The 21,793-nt window shown below is 49.4% G+C and overlaps 1 protein-coding gene across 4 annotated transcripts in view; it reads left to right on the top strand.

Annotated features, from left to right (window-relative positions):
* The first annotated feature begins 1,467 nt into the window (after positions 1-1,467).
* The window catches only part of P4ha2 (prolyl 4-hydroxylase subunit alpha 2), a 30,226-nt gene continuing 9,900 nt past the window's right edge, over positions 1,468-21,793 (top strand). For 2 of the 4 annotated variants that reach the window (XM_028775950.1, XM_028775952.1), the window contains exons 1-9: positions 1,540-1,587; positions 2,085-2,215; positions 10,266-10,365; positions 10,995-11,091; positions 11,463-11,614; positions 14,204-14,341; positions 17,709-17,948; positions 19,416-19,609; positions 20,294-20,470. In XM_028775950.1, the coding sequence (XP_028631783.1) occupies positions 10,284-10,365; positions 10,995-11,091; positions 11,463-11,614; positions 14,204-14,341; positions 17,709-17,948; positions 19,416-19,609; positions 20,294-20,470 (1,080 nt within the window). In that variant the 5' untranslated portion in view covers positions 1,540-1,587; positions 2,085-2,215; positions 10,266-10,283. Of the gene's footprint in view, positions 1,588-2,084; positions 2,216-10,265; positions 10,366-10,994; positions 11,092-11,462; positions 11,615-14,203; positions 14,342-17,708; positions 17,949-19,415; positions 19,610-20,293; positions 20,471-21,793 lie in introns of all 4 variants that reach the window. The other 2 variants (XM_028775951.1, XM_028775953.1) reach the window with 2 other exon arrangements.

Here is a 21,793-nt window from a genome sequence, read left to right as displayed (position 1 = left end):
AGGAAGACCGGAAGTCTCAACAAACCTGGACCCCCAAAATCTCTCAGACACAGAGTCACCAGCCAGGCAGCATACACTAGCTGATCTGAGCCCCCCGCCTTTATTCAGTAGAGAACTGCCTGGTCTGGCCTCAATGAGAATAGATACACCTAACCCTTGAGAGACTTGAGGCCCCAGGGAATGGGGAGGCCTGACAGTGTGTGTGGGGTGTGTGTGGGTGGGGTGGAGACATTCTCTTGGAGATGGGGGAGGAGGAATGAGATGAAGAACTGTAGGAGGACAGAATCGGAGGGGGACAACGACTGGGCTGTAAAAGATTAAAGATAATAATAATTAAAGAAAAGAGTGTACACCATGTAAGGGTGATTTAACGAATGTAAAGCAGTAAACATAGTATAGTAACTGTTTGGAGCTGTCGTAGAGCTAGCAGGCCTGAGAGATCGGTCAAGAAGATAGACTTTGCTTGCTTGCTTGACTGAGGAGATATGCACAGTAGGTGGTAGAGTTGGGTGAGGGTTATGTTTCCATAGCCATGGCTTAAAGGTATTTATAGGCCAATGGGAAAGATCCTGTGGAGAGAAGGGGGAGGAGGAGGATCACTTCGGACAGAGAAGCTGGTGAGCATGGGAAGATCTGGGCAAACTGTACTTTCTGTGGCATAGCAGATGCAGGAAAGTTTGTGTTTGTTTCAGCTGAACTCTTGGCTGGAGGCTGACACAGACTCGGACAAGTGGCTGGATAGTATTTTCTGAGTTGTGTCTGTCTTTCCTAGTCTGGGCTGTCTGCCTGGCCCGTGTCATTATAGGGAATCCACACCTAACTCCAGGCGCAGTCCCACAGGCCGGGCATCTCCGTTCTGGGCTCTGCTCCCTGATGAGATTCTCAGACTTCTCATTCATGAAGAAGCAAGCTTACAGGGCAGGCGTGGGAACCTGCTCAGCCGCCAGAGCATCCTTCAGTTCAGATTGAGGTCGGCTGCTTCCCTGTCTTCTTGGCTGTCTGTCTCTCAGACCCGGCTGGCTGAGGTGTCCAATCTCATTGATCTGTGTGACAAGCAATAGGTTGGCCACAGGATGGGATGCTCCAGGCTATGGCAACTTCTCCTCCTCATATTGTCAGAAGAGCCGCCCGCTAGCCTGAGCCCCTCAGAGAAGCAGTTAGGCTTTGGAGATGGGTCATCTGGAGATAAGGTGCACTGAAACCTTAGACCCTTGTCTTCTTCCTCCAGCCGGTCCTTCCTTTCCCGTCCTTAGTGACGCCAGCCTTCTGCAATTTGCGAGTGGTGATGTATGTGGAGGTGGTGGGACCACAGAGGACTGGGGCAGGCTGGGATGGGGGGGTCGCTCCCCGTGCTGGTCCCACGCGGCGCAGGGAGGCGTGCACTGCATACGTGCAGCGCGTGGCGGGCGGCTCGGGCCTTCCCAAAGGCTCCAGTGGCTCGGAGCCAGGCGCAGGCGGGCCCGGGGGGCGGGAGGTGGGGACGTGGCGGAGGCTCAAGCGGGCGGAGCCTCTGACGAGGGCGGAGCCGAGAGCGCCGGGGCGACGCCGCGGGAGGTTCTGGAAACGCCGGCTGCTGCGCGTGTCCAGGTAAGCGCGGGTGTGCGGGGTCGTCGTCGGGGCTGGGCTCCGGTCCGGGTGGCCCGGCAGTGCGTTCTGCTCTGCGCGGAGCCGGGAGCTGGATCCGGGGTCACTCAGCCCCGCGCCCCGCGCCCCGCGCCCGGAGCCCTGATTCTGCACCCGACTGGGTTCCTGTCCCGCCCGCGTCCCTTCCCAGGGTTAGGGCGGTGAGGTCAGCGGTTCCCTTCCTGCCGGTACTGCTAGGCCGGGCCGGGCAGGACACTTGGCGGGCCTGTCGGGTCAGACTCCCGGGAAGGGGCGGCCTGACCCCAGGGTCACCCCCGATCTAAGGCAGAGGCGCCCGCCTGGCCTCGGAGGCGGCGCTGCTTAGGATGAGGGAGACCCCTGGCTCCCAACCCTGGCAAGGACCAGCTTGGTGCCTGCCAGTTTTATGGGCTGTTAAATCAGAAAGTCTCCTCCTATCTGTCAGAAAACATCCTTGTCGAACCTCTGATGTTTTCCCTTAGTAGTTTCAGAGACCTGTGGCGATTGGCTGACTGATTCAACAAATAGAGCATTCTCTGTGCCTGGAGACTTTCAAGGACGGAGGCAGGCAGAAGGGAAGACTCAGAAAATCCAGATCCAGAACACCAGCAATGTAAGTACTGAGTTGGTATGGAGTTTGGGCTGTGTGAACTTGGTAGATATCTGGGTGCTTCCAGACAGGAGACGGGAGCTCCTGTAAACTGGAGCGGTCACTTAGAAACCTGGACTGAGGAAACACCCCAAGTAGCCACAGGCTTAGGCCAGTATCACCTTTGTGGTACTCTAGTGAATCAAGGTAACAGGAAAGGACCGCTTTAGGGAGTAGCTGTCCAAGGGCCCCACCCACAAGGAATGAGAAGGAATGCATGAGAAAAGTCCATTGAACAGTTGCAAGCATGAGCCCAAGTCAGGGTACTTCTGTTGCAGGTTTTTACTGGGAAGTACAGGTAGGTGTTCCTGTCATCTATGTTCTAATGCATCGTTTACTATGCTGTAGGAGATCATTGAGTAACTCCCTAGAGCTACTCTGCCGAGCTCTCAAAGTGCTAAGGAGCTGCAGTATGAGAGAATCATTGGGAAAAGGCCTCCAGCCAACTCACTCCATCCTGGCAACGTGGCTTCAGTGGCTGGGCCACACAGTGGACCCTCACCTTGCAGAATGACACTTTAAGGCTTTTGCTTCTTGACGAAACCCATCTGGTTACTGACACCTTATTCCACCTGTTGGAAGGGCTTCCTGGTCCTAAGAGCAAGGTCTGGGTGCACCACTTTGTAGCTTATAGTGTCCTCAAACGTCCTAGGCTCTTCAGAGGTCTATTGTCTAGCTCAGAATTTATAGGGTGATTTTGCAAGCTGTTGCTTGTTCTGAATTTATATCACATCCGAGTCAACCCATGGTTGAGTTCTCTGTTAAATTGACCAGGATTTCCTCTGGCTTGTATCTCCACTGAAGTGTCCAGGGTGTAGTCTTCTTGATATGGTTCTGAGCCTCAAGGCCCAGCCTCTCGGCTCCTCTCCATGTACAGGATGTTTGACCTTTGGATTCTTTTCTTGGGCCTTCTTGTCCTCACACAAGCCTGTCCACTGTGTGGCCCAGCCAGTGAAGCCACGTCACAAGGATGGAGTGAGTTGGCTGGAGGCCCTAGCCTGAAGATTCTCTCATCCCGACCCTCCTTAATACTGTCAGAGCTCAGCAGGCAGATACAATGACAACTCAACTGAAGCATTGTGTATGGCCTTTGGGAGTCCCTCCACATTGTCACAGGCTCTATGGAGAGGTGATGCAGAGTGGCTTACTTATCTATAGATTGTACTGCCTACAACGAACTCTGGGTCATTCCTTGAATAGTGTGTGCTTCGTATCTGGCTAGGCTGGGCCTAGGGCTTGAATGAAGGAGAAGGGAGAGGAGGTGGAGGAGGAGCTCTTTCTGCCCACAGGCAGCTCATAATCTATCTGAGATTGCTGTTTAGCCCTGGCAGCTGGTCTTGGGCCTAGGGAGGAGCCCTTTGTATGGGTGCTTATCAGACGGAGACTGAGGACATCGCAACTTTGGAGAATGAGTGGAGTGAGGGGATTGAGGGTTTTCTTATCTCCTGAGAAAGCTTCCAATTTTTGACTGCACCCTCCCACATCCTTGGGAGGGTTTGAGGCTGGACCGAAGGCCTTGGCTGACTTATGGCCACGCTGGCTGATAATGTGCAAAGGGCTGGGGGGTGTGTCCCTGGCTTCTGGGATCTGTCAAGAGCTTAATTTTATGCAGATGGAGGTTGGCAGCAAATACTGTAATGCAGGCACGTGAAAGACCAGCAGAGTCCTGGAAAGAGTTTAACTTTGAAAAGAAAAAGTCATTCAAATCTAGTCATTTAGACCTTTGAAGTGTCTGAGGTTGGAACGCCAGCCTATCCCAGAGCAAAGGGGATTGCTGAGTGCTATGGTCTGTGGGATTTGTGCTGGAGATGTGGAGTGAGGGTTAGACAGACAGCTGTCTTCTCAGTGAGAACAGAGCAGGATGAGAAGGTTGGACTGGGCTTCCTCGAGAAGCAAGGTTTTGTTTAGCTGGTGCACAGGGTTTCATGTTTGGATAGTGATTTCCCTGGCCCTGATAGGATCTATTTAAGCCTGGTGTGGAACAGCCTCTGTTCCAACCTTCTTGGTAAATGCTTGCTAGAGATTGCCTGCTCTGTACCTGGCACTCCTGAGAGTCAGGGAGTGGTGGAGATCCCAAGGCCTGGTACTCGTGGGAGACTGGAATGAGCAGGTCAGAAACACAGAAGTATAAGAGATTTTGGAATATTGGTTCTGTTCCCTGTCTTTTGCTAGGGAACCTCTTTTTTTGATGAGCTTTGAGGCCTGTGGTTGGCCAATTCCAGAGTCATCTCCAAATGTTACATACCTTGGTGACACCTGTTTCCAGCCTCTTCTGAATTGAATATGTCATTTCTTCTGGCATTCCTGGGACCCAGACTTCACTCACCTTCTGAGATTTTCTTGTTTCTTCACTGCCTCCTTGTATGGACCTTACCCATTCCAAAGCCACTAACTTGGGCTGAGCAACTGCCCACTTCAGGTCCCCTTGAGTTCCTGTGATCCTCTTGGTTGGTTCTGATGATTGGTTAAAATCAGCTCAATGATTGACAGCTTGCTGACGTGTGTCATCTAACTCAGTTCACATACAGAACTATCGAGAATAGGTCCTAAGGATGATCTCCATTTTATAAATGAGGAAACTGAGGATCAGGAAGTCTAGGACTCGTCCAAGGTCACAAAACCAGGAAATGACAGTTGGAGCTAGGATTTAACTCTGGGTCTTTCTAACCCCATGGCAGGCGTACGTGCTCCTTGGGTGTCAGAGCTGGGCTGCCTGATGATGTCTGATGTGTCCAATAGAAGGGTCTACCTGCTTGAATTCAGGGAACTGTGTTGTTACTGTTCATCCATGAGCTCTCCTTTTCCTGGTGGGCTCCAAGTATGGATGTCATGGGCTTTTATCTATGAATCTTTGAGACACCCATGATCAAGTTTTCAATCTGAGTGCAGCACGGCTTTGCAGTTTCAGGAAGGCACATGTGCTCTGAGGTGACACAAGTTACTGAGTAAGATTGGATGGTATCAGTGTATCTTGCAGAAGGGGCCTTAACTGGGAAGCTTAGCTTGCCAGCCGTGTCCGGTCTAGGAAGCCTTCGGCAGCCTCGGTGGTCTTTCTTATGTCGTTTACAGTAGCCAGTGCTTCCTCATTCCTACTTTGTGAAGTTTTCATTATCCATGGTCAACCACACTGTGAAATAGTAATTGGAAAAGAGTAGACAGAAACAACTGTAAGCTCTCCCAACTTCTGTGACAGACTCCGTGCCACTCAATGCTGGCCTTCCCAGGGTATCATTCCTTCCTTAGTGTATCCGTGCAGTGTACACTACCCGTTGTTAGTCCTTCCATCCTTTAGAGCCAAGTTATCAGGTGGACTGTACAGTATTAACAGTGATTGTGCTCAGGTAACCTATTCAATAGTGGGCCCAACACTGGCCATTTCATTTCAGTCCATTGTTATAATTATTCTACCTTGTTCCGCTGATAATCTCTCATTGTGTCCAGTTCCTAACTTAAACTTTATCACAGGTAGGTGCTCACCGAGAAAAGCAGCATATAGAGCGTTTGATACTATCTGTGGTTTTGGGCCCACACTGGGGTTCTTGGAATTTATTCTCTGTGGACAAGGCAGGAGTATTGTATCTGGAGCAGAGATGATTATCTGGCTTACAAGGGTTTTTGTGAGAATTAGATGATAGAAATGAAAGATCTTTGGAAACATAAACCATGGTTATCTTAGACTAGGTTCCCAGAAAACAGAGCCCGCGGCAGAGCTTAAGTGCTTAATACTTATTGGAAAAGCATTGCAGGGCAGCTGGGGTGAGGGGAAAGGAGAGAAGAATGAGAAACAAACCAGGGGGTGCCTCTGGGTAGAGATCTGCTGGCTCTTCAGCCATTTTGGGGCTACTTCTGTGTGCAAGCTCTGTGGGGACTCCATGCCTGTGGATGGTTTCTTACAGAAGGAATTTGGAGGATGTGTCGACTGCCACTGGTATTTCACCCTTCATCAGCTGGGGTTCCCTCACTCCTCAGTCTGGTGCGCTGTAGCCACTGGAGATGCTAGTCTAGAGGAAGTGGGAGGAGCCTGAGAATCTCCTTGGGTCAACGGTGTCTTCTCCCTGGCGAAGGGAGAATAGATGGTTTGGAGCCCAGGGCATGTCTGTAGGGTGGCAATGATACCTTTTATCTTTTGGTGAAGTTTATTTTTGGTAAGTTAAGTTCATCTTGACCATTTGTTGAGGTTCTGCTGGGAACCCAGCTCAGTGCTGGGATGCGGACGTCCACAGCTTCTCTGCTAGTACACTGCCCTGTTATTGAAGCAGGAGGTGGTGGCTTTGCCGGCACCCAGCATTCATGTACTGAGCAGAGATGATGTCAGGACAGATGTACTTTACCAGATGCATGCATTCTTGTCAGGCTCATTCAGTTCTTGTTTCCTCTGGTGACAGCCGTCAGGCTACAGAGCTAAGGCCAGAGAGTCCCTTTACTGACCTTTTTATGTGCTTTCCTAAATGGACACTGAGAGATGGGACTCGGGAGGACTCTTGGGAGAGAGGAGATCATTTGGCTTTACTGAGCGGTGAGCTTGCTCTCACAAGGCTCTTGGTGAAGGTAAACATCTTTCACATGAAGTCATTGAAGGTTTGAGGTCTGGGGTGATGCAATAGGGCTGGAGAGGGTAGCAGGGCCAGGTCACAGAGCTACAAGGGCTCTTTGGGCTAAGGTATTTGGATCATATCATGCTAGCTGTGGGGAGCCAAAGGGAGAGCTTCAGCCAGCCTTGCTGGCTACTTGGTAGAACAGAGTTGGAGGGAAGCCATTCCAGAGGTGGAGAGGTCAGAGCAGGTGTGTGGTAGACCAGGGTGATGGCTGAGGCACAATGTCTGGTAATGAGACTTGGGTGTACTTCTGGGGCTGTACAATATCCATGTGCTTCAGTGGTGGGAGCACTTGGAACCTGTGCACAACTGAAAGTTCCTGGGTCCTCTCAGCTCTGCCAGCCTAGAGTTAGCCATAGTGCAAGCAGGCAGGGTCGTGATGGAAAAGGAGATTCAAGAGTCCTGCTGGAGAGAATGATCCTTTCACTGAAGGCAAACAGCATTTTGCCCAGTGCCAGGCAAGACCTATTTGCAAACTCATGTTCAGTCTCTAGGCTGTTAAATGCTTTGTTAAAGCACACGCTGTAGCATTTGGGCTGCAGCTGGGAGCTTGGCAGAGGGTCTTTCCCCGATGAGGTAAGGGGAGAAGCTGAGGACGCTGCTGGTTTGCAGCTGGAAACATCTTTTCATGGCTACTTGGCTAGGTTATAAATGTACTTTCCAAAGAGCAGGCTTGCTGCAGGACCTCTGGTTGTGTGTCTTGGAATCACCGTGCTGAAAAACAGTGCCAGTTGCCTGGTGGGTGAATTACTGTCACTGGGACATTGGCAGGCTTTGAAAGACCTTGCCACAGGGGTCCAGACACTGGGATTGCCAAGGCCCCTTTGGAGTTTAGTTGAGAATGTCCTACTTTGTTTACTTTACATATTGAACATATTACTATATATATATTTAAGAAATTCTAGTAGAATGTCTTGTAGAAAGATCAAGAAAATAAAGATAAAAGGAAAAATAAAATTACATCACTGAGATACAGTTAGAGCATAATTCTTTCCTACATGCATACATACATAATTTTTTCCTCTCCAAACATGGCACATACAGCATGTATTATTGGGGGGCTGGCCTTTCCCAGTCTGCTTTGATCTATGTTGATGTACACATGGTGTTTATTGTTATATTAATTATATTAATTAATTAAGCCTATATTAATTAAGCCTATATTAATCTACTGCACAAAGTGTGAACTCTTCAGTTGTATTTTGTCTGGATGAATCTGATGAAGAATACCTCCTTGGGTGCTTGCTACAAGGTGGACGTTATCCTAAACCCTGAGATGCAGCCCATGAAACTCAGCAGTGTTCTTATTTGGTGCTGTATTTCATAAAATGGGATTTGACCATGACCACCTCCTGGATTGTTTTTCATGGATTTCTGTAGGCTCCTGCCTGGGAAGGCTTTGGGCAGCACTGGCCTGGGCCAGACACAGGAATTCCCACTTTTTCTGTCCTGGGTGAGTGTGGGGTGTAGCTCTGATGCAGGGGCTGGCATTCCCCATACTGTAGAAAGCTGCTTCTCTCACCTGACCCAAGCTAGGTGACTTTTTATATGAAGCCTTTTGAGTTCAGGGGCCGTGGGGTCAGAAGAAATGAGCAGATATCCCTGCTTGAAATGGTAGTGTCAATGTGGCGGCCTGAGAGTGGCTTGTCTGGGGATGCCTAGTTCTCTGGGCTAGCAGGGTTTTCATACCTGTCTACTCTGCCAGAACAGGACTTTGAAGGTGCTCGGTAAATCACCTCCTAAAGCCCATGTGTGATTCTTTGAGGCTGTGTCTCCAGGCTGGGATCTGTGGATGGACTCATCTAAGCCAGGCAGCACATTCCAGAGAAATAACAGCTGGTGTTCATGTAATAAAGAAACCTGGTTGCTTTCAGGTATGGACTGTGGGTGGTATTTGAAAGGAATGAAGAGGCTTGCCAGTTCCCTGATTATGCTGCCTGATTTCTGACTAGGTATGAGTTGTAACCAGCCACACAGCTGGGAGCTGCATGGAGCCCCACTTCATTTGGTCTCCTGCTTGGGCAGAGAATCACCCCTATTTTGAGGGATCAGAGAGCCTCCCAGCTCAGATTTTCCTACATATTTTTGGACATTTTTGTCTTCTTTATTTTCTTTGCTTTCCATCTGATAGTAAATTTCCATCTGAGCCACTCCAGGGACTTGGCTTAGTTGGAACAAGAAGCGGAAGAGTAGGCAAGGTTCATCTGGGTGCTGGCCTTTCAGCACGTTCTGGGCTGCATGGCTGGGTGGGGAGACATGTCTGAAGGCTCCACTGTGTACTTAGGCTGGCTGCCAGTCAAGCTTGTCCCAGGTTGCTGCTGCGTCTCTCAGAACTGTGTCTATTTCTAGTCGGATGAGAAGGCAGTGGCTGGCTTCGTCCCCATGTCAGCAGCCCAGCCCTGGTGTTTTGGCCGTGTGTGACTGATTCACCTTTGTATCCTGAGCACCTAGCTTGGTGTCTGGAATCTCTGGGTTGTAAGAAAATACTTGTGAATGAGTAGAGAGTGGCTAGAGAAGGTGTCTCACTACAGGGAGAGTCATAGTCTGTTTAGAATTGTCACTCTGAGGCAGGTGTAGACTGGTCAGTTTTCCTCTTCTGCTGACTGTCTGCTGTGTACCTCAGCTTGCTTTGTCCCCTGGCCATATTATCTCAGTTTCCTTTGTCATTGTCTCTTCTGTATTGTCACTTCCTTATGGACAGGATACTAGTCCTTGACTCCTTCATCTCTATTGGTATGTGGCAACAGGACCCTTCTCTGTGTGTGCAACCCTCAGTTCATGTACAGAGGGAGGTTCTGCCGGAGGCTCGTTTTCACACTGAGGTGCCATGGCCTCCATCACTGGCTAGGGAGACTGGAGGTTGCAGAGATGCTTCTTCCCCTCCTGAGATCCCGATGATCTTGACATCTTGGGAACCAGCTTTCTGAATTGGCTCTTCCTCCATGTGCCTCTTGACACTGTCCTGGCATATGTATTAGAATGTAAGAAACACTGGCGGGCAGGAAGTCAGGTGCATAAATTTATAATCTTAGCAATTGAAGACTGAGGCAGGAAGAATGTGACTTCCAGGCCATCCTGGGCTCCACAATGAGATCTTGTCTCCAAAATGGAAAACAAAATAAAACAAAATCCGGGCAGGTGCCAGAAGTGAGCACATGTCCCTGGTTCCACGTTCTGGCCCATCTCCTGGGTGATTCCAAACGCCTTATTTAGTGACATATTTGAGTGTGTTTATGTATGTGCATAGCATGTATGGATGTGTCTTCTCACATAAGTTGTCCCCAACCCAAAACAAGGTCTTGCTATGTAGTCCAGGTGGCTTTGAACTCTGTTCCTCCTAACCTAGTGAGTTTCCAGGCAGGTACCACTCAAGTCTTCCCACCGCGTCGATCTGACGACTGTTCCTGAACACCTTGCAGATACTGCTCTTTCCAGTCATGAAGCTCCAGGTGTTGGTGTTGCTGATGTCCTGGTTTGGTGTCCTGAGCTGGGTGCAGGCAGAATTCTTCACCTCCATTGGTATGTGGCAACAGAATTCCAGTCTACCTAAGCAACCCTCAGCTAAGTGCAAGGGGCTGTCACTGCCTGAGGCTCGTTCAGTATCGGGTAGTTTAGTCATTGGTTTTGACCAGTTCAGGGAGAGTGGAACTTACAAAGGCTCCGCCCCCATCCCTGACCCCTGCACCCCTAGGAGATCCCGATGAACATGCATCTTGGGAGGCAGCTTTCTGGGTTGGGCTCTCCTCTCTGGAAGGGCAGACTGCAAGTAGCTTTCAGGTCTTTTTCAATGCTTGGCAAGAGGCTTGTCTAAGCAATGGACATAGTCTATTCCAAGGACCAGATTCTCTCCTTTTCAACTGAAAGCTAAGAGCTGATTTCCATGTGATGAGCCCTTAGATGTCCATGCCCCTATGACAGGACCAGCCGGCTGACCATCGCTTTGCCCAGGCATCCTCTTGACATCTCTGCTTCTGTCTTCCTGAAGTCGAGGGTCACGGCCATGTGAACGAATAGGCCCCTGTAACTACCAGTGCCTGTGATTCCTAGTTTACTGGCACATACTTAGTGGGGGTATTCACTTCTGTACTGGTAATTTAGGCAAGCCGTTCCTCATCCATATCTCACTGGCCCATGCTTCTCTCCTGTAGGGCACATGACTGACCTGATTTACGCAGAGAAGGACCTCGTACAGTCTCTGAAGGAGTACATCCTTGTGGAGGAAGCCAAGCTCTCCAAGATTAAGAGGTGTCCAATGTCCTAAGACCCCACACTAAGTCATCCCTGCTGCTTCTCTTCCCGAGCCCCTCCAAAGTGTCTGTAAGAGGAAGTCATTGAGAGGTGACCCGGGGAGTTGACCTACAGTTAACCTATACTAGTCCTCGAGAGCTGCTGAGTCCAGGGTTAGGCAGCTACCATCTTTTTTTCCTTCTACCTAACAGTTTTTAATTGATATCGAAGTTCCCGGCTCTTACCTAGATTAAGGGCTAGGAGTATCTAGGAAGTTACTATATTCATGTTTTAGCATCTCTTGATGAAAGAGCCCTGGACCTCACGAGGGAAATTAGCACCCTGTGTGGGTGGGTGTGGTAGTCTCTTTTTTTCCTTTGGTTCTGCAGCTGGGCTAGCAAGATGGAAGCCCTGACCAGCAAGTCAGCTGCCGACCCTGAGGGCTACCTGGCTCACCCTGTGAACGCCTATAAGCTGGTGAAGCGGTTGAACACAGACTGGCCTGCACTGGGGGATCTTGTCCTTCAGGATGCCGCTGCAGGTGAGGGACAGTGAGCAGAGATCAGCTGTGTCTGTGTGCCTGTCTGCCTCTGCCTGGAGCTGTCCTGGTTGGTTTGTTTTAAAACTGTAGTAACGATGACTTCCTGTCCTTTTGTAATGTTTCCTGGTAGTAACGTTTTTCTACTCATACTTCAGTAATGCATCTTCTTATAACAAACTTCAGGAATGTAAAATATGTCATGTAAAGTCATGATGCTTAATTCAATAGCTCCATGATAAACACCATTAAGATTATAATCTTGGGGAATGGAAAGCTTCCACAGTGGTTAAGAGAACTGCCTGCTCTTGCAGAGGATCCAAATTTGGTTCCCAAGACCTATATGGTGGCTCTCAACCATCTGTATTTACAGTTCCAGGTAATCTAACCCCCCCCCTCTCCTGACCCCTGCAGGCACCAGATGTGGTGGTGCACAAATACATGCAGGCAGGACTTTCATTCGTACACATAAAATAAACCTTTAAAAACATTTTTAAAAACTGTCTAATTTTGGGCTGATAAGATGGCCCAGTGGGTGAAGTCCTTACCACCTGCATGTGAGGACTGAAGTTCAGATCCCTAGAAGCCGTGGAAAGCCAGGCAAGTGTGTCTAGCATCATCAGCACTTGGGAGGCAGAGATGAAATTTCCCAGGCAAGCTGGCTAGCTAGACTAGCTGATCTGTGAGCTCTGGGATCACGTGGGTGCCCTTGCCTTAGTAAATAAATAGAGGGTGACTGACGAAGGCACGTGACTTCATATTTGAACTTCCATATACGTTTGCATTCATCCATGTGCACCCCCACACATGAAAACACAGAGACACATTTACAAACACCATACGTTCATATACACCCTATGTGTACAAACATGTTATTTAAAAACGGAGCTATACATGGGTTAAAGGATTAACAACTCATTTGTTTAAGGGATGAATGAATTAAAAATAAGTCAAGTGGGCTGAGGCAAGCTGGTCAACAGAGGCTTCATCTGAATCTTTCTTATGTGTGTCTTTTACAAACAAAGCATGTCTGTGTGGGTTTGATACAAACGTGCATTCAGTCCTGGGTTTCTCAGCTTCTGTAGATGCAGCTTAGTGTGCCTGAGCCAAAACTGTAATGGCTGGATAGTCATCTTATAGTGATACTACACCCAGGGTTGTTTCCAAATTTTCAGCCCTCTTTTACATGCACTTTGGGTCTGCCTCTGATGATTTTTCTAAGTTAAATACCTAGAAATGGTATTTACAGGGCAGAGCACAGATTTGTTAAAAGGTTTTTTCTGGGGTAGTACCTTCTGTGAGTGAACATGCTCCTGTTACCGAGAGGAGAGGATCTTGGCAATGGAAGGGTGGGCTGGAGGTGGGCCACGGGATTCCCAGCCTCAGGCTGGGCTGGGCCTCTTCATGTTGCTGAGTGCTGATTAACTTCAGACTAGCTGTCTCTCTGGCTGAGACTGGTTGCAGCCACGTGACCAGCTGGGGTTGGGGTTGTCTGGGGGCTGGGTAGTCTCTGGGGAGGGTTTGGTGAGCTCAGAGCTGCTGGAGCTGTGCCTGTGAGCTCACAGCCTCCAGAAACCTCTGCCTTTCCCAGACCCCACCCTCCTTCCCCCCCCCCCCCCTTCCTGGGCTGGGCCTGCTGCTCAGAACAGCTCAGAACAAGCTGTTCTGCCTGCTTTCTGGAAAGGTAGGCAAGGAAGCTTGCACAGATACAGACGATAGATCTCTGATCTTGTCGTCCCCCCATTCCCCCCCCCCCAACATCTGGAAATACTGTGATCACCTGGAAGGTGATGGGACAGGCCCAAAGAACAATCATTTATTTTCATCTCTGATGCTATCTGCTTGCCCCTGAGATAAGGAGGAACCCCGACAGTACTGTGTGGCTATTTCTAGGGGGATTTCTTTTTCCTGTATACTAAAGTCTTCCGAATTCCTGACCATATAGCTGTGAAGATGATGCAGCAGCTTTTTGACACCCTGGCTGTGATGAGAGGAGGTAGCAGTGGGCGTTGCTACTCTTGGAGAGGGGCCAGGGACAGAATGTGTTGGAGCTCCCCTCTCAGTCCTCAGATCTTAGGCAAATTCAAAGGCCTGAATCCTTAGTATAACAAGGCCTGGCTTCTACTTGGAGCCCTGAAATAACAGGAGTTGTGTCTCTGGCGTGGGACCAGGGCTTAGGGCCCTGGAAAAGCCACCTGGGGGCCGCTTCAGTGGTCAAATATGTCTAGGCTCTGGGCTGTGGCCTTGAGTATAAAACGGGGAGCTCATACCCTGACTACTAAACTCTTCTGTGCTAAGCTGCATGCAGGGCTTGTTGGTTGCAAATGAACAGTACAGGGAGGGCTAAGGAAGTTCTGTAGAGGAGCCCCTCAGAGAGGACTTCCTGAGGAACAGAAATCATTTATTATTGTTGTTGCTACTACTATTATTTTGGTGCTGCACCCCGAATGTGTGCCAGGTGAGTGTTTTACCACTGAGCCTCTAGCCTGCTGACAGCCTTTGAGGGAAGGGACAGGGAAATCCCATTAGCCAGAGTCCTAGTGACTGTCTGCTGGGTCAAGAGTGACCTCTGTTCTCACTGTCATTTGGAAGGTTTTGTCGCTAACCTCTCAGTTCAGCGACAATTCTTCCCCACTGATGAGGACGAGTCTGGAGCTGCCAGAGCCCTGATGAGACTTCAGGACACATACAAACTGGATCCGGACACGATTTCCAGAGGGGAACTTCCAGGTAACGTACCTCTGTTTGCTTATGTCGTCTCAGTGTTTGGACAGGTCAGACTGGCTTAGGTGCGACCCACTGTTGGTGTTGGTGCTGATCTTTTGGGTTTCCATTTCGGTGCCAATCTCCCATGCTTCAACCCCTACCCCCAATGTCTTGATTCACATATTAGCCAAGACCTCTTCCCTAGTGTAGTAGAGAACTGAGATGGTAGCTCCGGAAACTCTCAGAGCATCCCGCTCCCAGGGGAGCATCCCGCTCCCAGGGGAGCATCCCGCTCCCAGACGAGCATCCACCTGCTGGAAGACCTGCTTCCATCCCTGAGCCTCTCATTGCTTTCTGTCCAAGGCTGGTCTGTAGGCTCGCTGCTTATGTCCTACTGACATCTTAGTCAGCTCCCTTCCTTTCAATCCTTACTTCCCTGGGCTCCCTTCTTGAGTTCATATACAGCACCCAACCCCTCATTTCTTGTGTACCCCCCTTTCCCTGCTCTCTGTCATCTGACTTTTTATGAGGTCTCTGTTTTTGCTCATCTCCTGGATTTCTACCCTAGATCTACCCTTGTTCTCTTGAGCCCATGACTCGCCTCCTGCTGAGGCTGCTGGGTAGTGATTTTTCCCTGGTTCCCACATACTCCTGTACCCACAGTGCCTTTATCCCTTCTGCCTGTGATCATGTTCTTCAAACTCACCAGGTACACCGGGCCAGTAAAGCCAGCTGGCAGATTAGAGGTATAACTTTAATTTCCAGTAGCATCTGGTGCCGACTGCTACTTTCTCTCTGATGTTCTAGATTCTGGGTGCTGATCTCTGACTTTTCTCTTTTGACTCATCTGATCATTCATTCCTCTGCTTTTGTTTGCTTGTCCTTTAAATTGGTCCTTTTTCTTGCTTACTGTCCACTGCTAGAGGTTATAAGATTTACTGGCCTTAGGGGGTTATTTGACACCAATACACCCAAGGATCCAATTGGACCTCATTATGATTTAAACACCACTTCATTCCTTGGGAGCCTAGGGGAGATCCAGCAGTGAGACCCACTGGCTATAGGAACTGCCTTTCTTCTTGGATGTCCTGTTACTGGTTAGTCAAGGGCCAGGCTCTTGGTGTGGAGGACTCTCCTGAGCTGACAGGGAGGACTATTCTTTTTATTCCTGTTTCAGTTAGGTGTTTGGCCAAGCCTAACCATGAGGCCAGAATGAGGAGGTAATTCTGCGAAGCTTTTTGACTTGTAGCTCTGAGGCATGGTTGGAGGTAGAAGCGAGCTGTATCCTGACAGTGTCCTTCCACAGTGAACAGGCCTCTAGGTGTCCTGAATGGGGCCAGAGGGCAAAGGAGAGTTACTGTCCAGAACTTCACCCACTGTTCACTCTGAGATCCTCCCCAGCTGAGGCTCATGGTTTTCATCACTTGATGTGTTGCCATACATGGATGATATGCAGATCTGTGTTCCTTGTCAAGGCATGTCTCCTGGGCTTCCAGCCAGGATCGACCAGTGCCTGTAGACATCTCTACTTGGACATTGTATGGTTTGCACAAATTTCATCTGTTCCAGATTGAAATTCCCATCTGGTTTCAAACGGTTTACCCTAAGCCTTTATCTGAGGTACAAAAAGCACTTCTGCCCATTGGCAGCCTAAGCCATAATCAGAATCTGTGGATTCTGTCTCTCTAATGCCCTCTGACCCTTTTGATATCTCTGGCTTACTCAGGATAATTTTCTGTGTTATCCACTTGAGTTTAATTCTCAGCTTTCAGGAGTGACCCCAGAGTCTCCATATAGGTGGTCTTTGAGGTCCCACTGCTTCCTTGGCTTCCTTGCCTGCTGTTCTCAGCATCCTCTTCTCTCTGGTCCAGTATACTTACCCATTCTGCCCCCCCCTTGTCAGATAGCCCTTCCACACTCAGCTTAGCTGTGGCGGACTCCACAGGGAGTTCAGGGAGCAGACACTTGAGTTTGCTTCTAGGGAGTATGCTGAGTTCTGGAAGTCATTCTTCACATTCTTGGCATTCACAAGACATGTTGACTATGGCTACTGGTCTTAAACATCCTGAGGCAACATCGTCATTTATCATCCTGTTGAGTTTTTGGTACCAGCCCTTTAAGACTGATGCTGGTGTCTCTATTTAGATAGATAGTATATCTGTTTAGATAGGGGACTGAGTCTGAGGCTGGGTAAATTGTCCAGAATCACACAAATGGTAGGTATTCAGTAAGATCTGCACACCCAGGCTCCATCCAGGTCCAGACCACAGCTTGTTTAATCTGTGTTACACTTTCTGCCCATAATAGGTTCCTGGGCCCAAAGAGTCAGGAGAGATCCATGGAGACTTATGGATAGAGGAAAGGGGCCTCATAAGCCCCCTAATCCTTGGGCTGTCTATGACTCCATCTTGTGTTTACTTTCTTGACATCCTATCCCATGTTCCCTGAGAAACCTACCCCAGATCCTGAGCCACCAGGATGAACAGAGTCCGGTCTTGGTATCAGTTGCCACCCTGCGGCAGAGTTTCCTTCTGGGAAGATGCCCCTTGTTGACCTTAGGCAAAGAGACTGATGCTCCAGCAGTTCTAGCATGCCAGCCATACCTGACAGCACTTAACAGGGAGGTTCCTGTGGTCTTTAGGGAGGTCCTAACCCTCCTTGTTCTGTGGGATCTGTTATTCTCTGAGGAACACACAGTCTTTGTCATCCCAAGCCTCTCTTAAGCTCCATGTCTCCCTAGAGCTGTTGCTGTTTCTCAGATTGGAACTGTGTCCTTCCCCAGCAGATGTTCCATCAGGCACAAGGCCCACTCAGCTGATGTTCCAACATCCCTGCTGGACCACAGCCTTTGTTCTTTGTCCCCACGGGTGTCTGTCACCTGCATCCATTCCCTGTATCTTCTTCCTCATAGTTGCTGCTCATGCCACTCTATCTGTATTCCCTGAGATCCAGCCTTGAACCTTCTCTGTTCATTCCTTCTTCAGACTCTCCCTGCGTGTCACTGCCCTCACCCGTAGCTCTCATCCATGTTTTCTACTTTCAGACTTGCATGGCCACCTGCCTTCCAAGCATCCTCTCCTATGTTGACCCACAGGACCTACACCACTGACCTCAGGGCAGTGTCCTGGTGGGATTTCTGGACTCTTTCTCACAAATCCCCTTCCTACTTGAGAGAAGGAGTCTGAGCCTTAGACCATGAACTCTAACTTGAACTGAGCCAACCTGTTTATGTATGTACCGATGACATTTCATGGTGTATGGTATGAAGTCCCGGTGGTATTCTGCTGGGATCGTGTCCCTCTTTCAGTGGCCCAGGCTTTTTCTAAATTGAGCCTCTCCCTTCTTAAGCCAGTGTCGCTTCAGAATCTGACTGTTGTTTTTCCTGCTTCAGGCACAAAGTACCAGGCCGTGCTGAGTGTGGATGACTGCTTTGGGATGGGCCGCTCGGCTTACAACGAAGGCGACTACTACCATACCGTACTGTGGATGGAGCAGGTGCTGAAGCAGCTCGATGCCGGGGAGGAGGCCACTGTTACCAAGTCCCTGGTGCTGGACTACCTGAGCTACGCTGTCTTCCAACTGGGTGACCTGCACCGTGCCGTGGAGCTCACCCGCCGCCTGCTCTCTCTTGGTGAGGAGGTTAGGGGCTGGGGGTAGCAAGGGAACTTAGCTCGCCTGCTTGATCGTCTCTTGGAACTAAATCAGTTTGTTACCTGGCTGGTGATGATTGCCTTAAATGATTTTAGTCACCGAGTAGCTTCTTCTACACAGTCCTCATATTAGGATGCCTCTGACATCCTTGTGTGTGCATGTGTGTAGTTCGTGTGCGCGCATGTTCATGGGCATGCGAGTGCAAGTGCATGTGCACATGTGTGCTCACCATAGTACTTGTAAAAATAAGGACCTAGTGTCGTGGTGCTTGTACCACCATGCAGGGTGGACCCTTCACTGTGTTAAATATAGCTTGAGAAGCAAGCCATACTACTTCCAGATTGCTACAGTGACAACAATTCCAGCTATTAATGGCCTGAGGTCTAAAGTAGGACTTAGCATGCCATTTGTACTTTGTATGTCTTGTGATGTGGGACAGAACAAGGCCCAAAGCACTGAGTCTTTAAAGCTAGCTAGATGTGCCTCTTACTAACACATGGGAATGTTGTTGTCTGGAGTTTGACAGAGTAGTGAGGACTTGGCTTTGTTATTGCTTTCCTGGGGCCCAGGTGTGAGGTCAGCTCACATTTGAGCATCCTGCAGGATGAACAAAGGTAGAGGGTTTTGTAGATCCTATCAAATGGGTTAGTAAGAGGCTTGGACAGGGGGTCAGGACATCCTGGTTCTCCTGTGTGGTCTCATCTTATGTCACTGAACATCTCTGGGACTCACACAGTCTTCTTGTCTGGAGAATGACATCCTGGAGAGGAGACTTCTGCTGTGGTGGTTCCTTCAGATACTGTGATGTCTACCAGAGCTGTGACTCTTCTATTTTTAAATAAAGAGTCATAATATTTAATTAATTAATTGTGTGTATGGGTCATTGTGCAAGTGCCACACTGTACATATGGTACAACTCTAGGGACTTGGTTCTTTCTTTTCACAGTGTGTGTGTCCTGGGGACCGAACTCAGGTTGTCAGGCTTGGCAGCAAGCACCTTTACCTGCTGAGCCATCCGGCCGGCCTTGCAGCCCTCCTCTTTCACCAGTCTCTCAGCTTGTCTCCTAGTTGTAGCCAGCATGTGACATGGTTGCTAGACCTGGCTACGCTCTGGGGAGAAAGGCTTTAAACAGCTATAGCTAATTACAGGGAGAAGGCAGAACTCAGAACTCAGGGGCCTCCAGGAGGCCTGAGAAGGAACTCCCCCTGCCCCCCAGTTACTAGCTAAACATGTTCTATTTCGATGACACTCCTCCCTCCTCACTGGGCAAGGTGAAGGAGCTGTTGGCTCTTCAGCCTTAGTGACGTGCACTGGTCGGGTGCTGCAGCCAGCAGAGCGTCCGTGTACCCATGAGCTGCTGGGAAAGAAGTAGCTCGCAGAACAGTTTCTGTAGATGACCTCACAGATGTCTGTGGTTTCCTTGTCCTCACCTTTCACTTCTTCCAGACCCGAGCCACGAGCGAGCTGGAGGGAATCTGCGGTACTTTGAGCGGTTGTTAGAGGAAGAAAGAGGAAAATCACTGACAAATCAGACAGATGCTGGACTGGCAACCCAGGAAAACTTGTACGAGAGGCCCATGGACTACCTGCCCGAGAGGGATGTGTACGAGAGCCTGTGTCGAGGGGAGGGCATCAAACTGGTGAGACCTGGGAAGGGTCCACTGCCTGTTTGAATTTTTCTCAACATCTGCTGAGGCTGGTAGGTGGGCATTCTCGGATGCACAGGGCAGGAGAGTGTCTCCTTGGGTGATACATGGAGAATTACCATCCTCCAGGGCATTATTGTACGTCCCGCTCACCCCAGTGTGCTTACCTATCATTTGTCTCATTGGTTTGGAGAAAATGATGGGTGTGTATATGCCTCAGATCTCCAGGGTAGTCATGGTGCAAATGACATGTAAGACTCTGGTGAACAAAGGCAGTACTTGCTGGGGTTTGGTGTCTGTGTCCCTGGCTTTTGAGAGCCATAGGGTCCTACTAATTCTCACAGCTCCGTATGAAGGAGGCTCTCCCCTTTGCTGTACCCCTGACTGGCTCTCAATAGTTTCCCTGTGGAAAGGCTTCTTCTCATCCAGAGTGCTTCAGACCTATTCTAATCTCCATGGGAAGGGCCATGGAGTGCCCTCTGCCACAGGGATTGTGGAAATGAGGTGATCTTCCGAGAGAAGGGGAACTGCATGATTTGGGGTGAGGTCACTTCCTACTTTGGTTTTCTTCTGTGGTGAAGCTGACAACAGTCTTGGTCATAGAGGGTGAGACCAGTGTATGCAGTCAGCTGGGTAAGGACTTAACTCTGCTCAGGCCCTGTGCTCTGTGCTCCCCAGACACCCCGGAGGCAGAAGAAGCTTTTCTGTAGGTACCATCATGGAAACAGAGTGCCACAGCTCCTCATCGCCCCCTTCAAAGAGGAAGATGAGTGGGATAGCCCACACATCGTCAGGTACTATGATGTGATGTCTGACGAAGAAATCGAGAGGATCAAGGAGATTGCTAAACCCAAAGTAGGTGACTCTGAGGGTCCTGCTGGGGCTCTGAATGGGGCGGGCTGCAGTCCCTCCTGCTGCCTCTATGAAGCTTGTCTGCCCCCACTCTCACCAATAGCTAGCATGAGTTCATTGACATGCTGCAGACTTAGCCTGACCTTGAAGGTTCATGGTCTAGTAGGGAAGGAAAGGTGGGGACCCAGGATGGACAGACATGAGCTACATTAGCCGGTCATGTCGGGAGCAGGGCATCTCAGTGACAAGTGCCAGTTCACCTGGTTGAAGGGCTGGTGTTAGAATCTATTTGAGGAAATGCATAGTTCTAGAAAAGTGGGATCTCTGGAGCGCCTGATCAGGGCTGCAGTGAGGGGTGAGAGGGAGGGCTGCAGTGAGGGGTGAGGGGGAGTGCTGCAGTGAGGGGGAGTGCTGCAGTGAGGGGTGAGGGGGAGTGCTGCAGTGAGGGGTGAGAGGGAGGGCTGCAGTGAGGGGTGAGGGGGAGTGCTGCAGTGAGGGGTGAGGGGGAGGGCTGCAGTGAGCAGTGACAGCTGCAGTGAACTGACTTAGAGGAGGATATACACCCATACAATCTGGATACCCTTCATCTTCTCTACTTACTCATATGTCTACATTTTCAGTTCAAACACACTTTATACATTTTTTTACTAAGCTTAGTAGTCCTTGGTTTGTTTTTGTAAATTTTCTTCTTAGGAGTATTTTAACTGGTTCCATTGTTATATTAGTTCACTATTATGTGCTAAATTATTTCCATTTATTTATTTAATGTATATGAATGAGTACACTATAGCTGTCTTCAGACACAACAGAAGAGGGAATCAGATCCCATTACAGATGGTTATGAGCCACCATGTCGTTGTTGGGAATTGAACTCAGGACCTTTGGAACAGCAGTCAGTGCTCTTAACTTCTGAGCCATCTCTCCAGCCCCTGCATATTTCTCTTTTTCTTTTATTGGATATTTTCCTTATTTACATTTCAAATGTTATCCCCCTTCCCAGATTTTCCTTCTGGAAATCCCCTATCCCGTCCCCCTCCCTTCTTTCTTTAATGTAGGGTCTTATATAATTCAGGCTGGCTTCAAACTTTACACACACACACACACACACACATACACACACATCCATGGATATGTGGATAATCTTGAACTTCTGATCCTTCTGCCTCTACCTCCCAAGGGCTAGAATTACAGAATTACAGAAGTATAACATTATACCAGTTTCTACAGTGCAGGCAGTCAAGCCCAGGGCCTAATGTGATAAGCAAGTACTCCTTTGGCTGGTCCATGCTCCTAGCCCGGTATGCCCGATTATTGATTTTTGAAATG

This window comes from Grammomys surdaster, unplaced genomic scaffold (genome assembly GCF_004785775.1).
Source record: "Grammomys surdaster isolate TR1022 unplaced genomic scaffold, NIH_TR_1.0 262, whole genome shotgun sequence".
In the NCBI taxonomy this organism is placed as follows: domain Eukaryota; kingdom Metazoa; phylum Chordata; class Mammalia; order Rodentia; family Muridae; genus Grammomys; species Grammomys surdaster.
The sequence above is the reverse complement of the archived record's forward strand: the minus strand, read 5'-3'. Positions and strand labels throughout refer to the sequence as shown.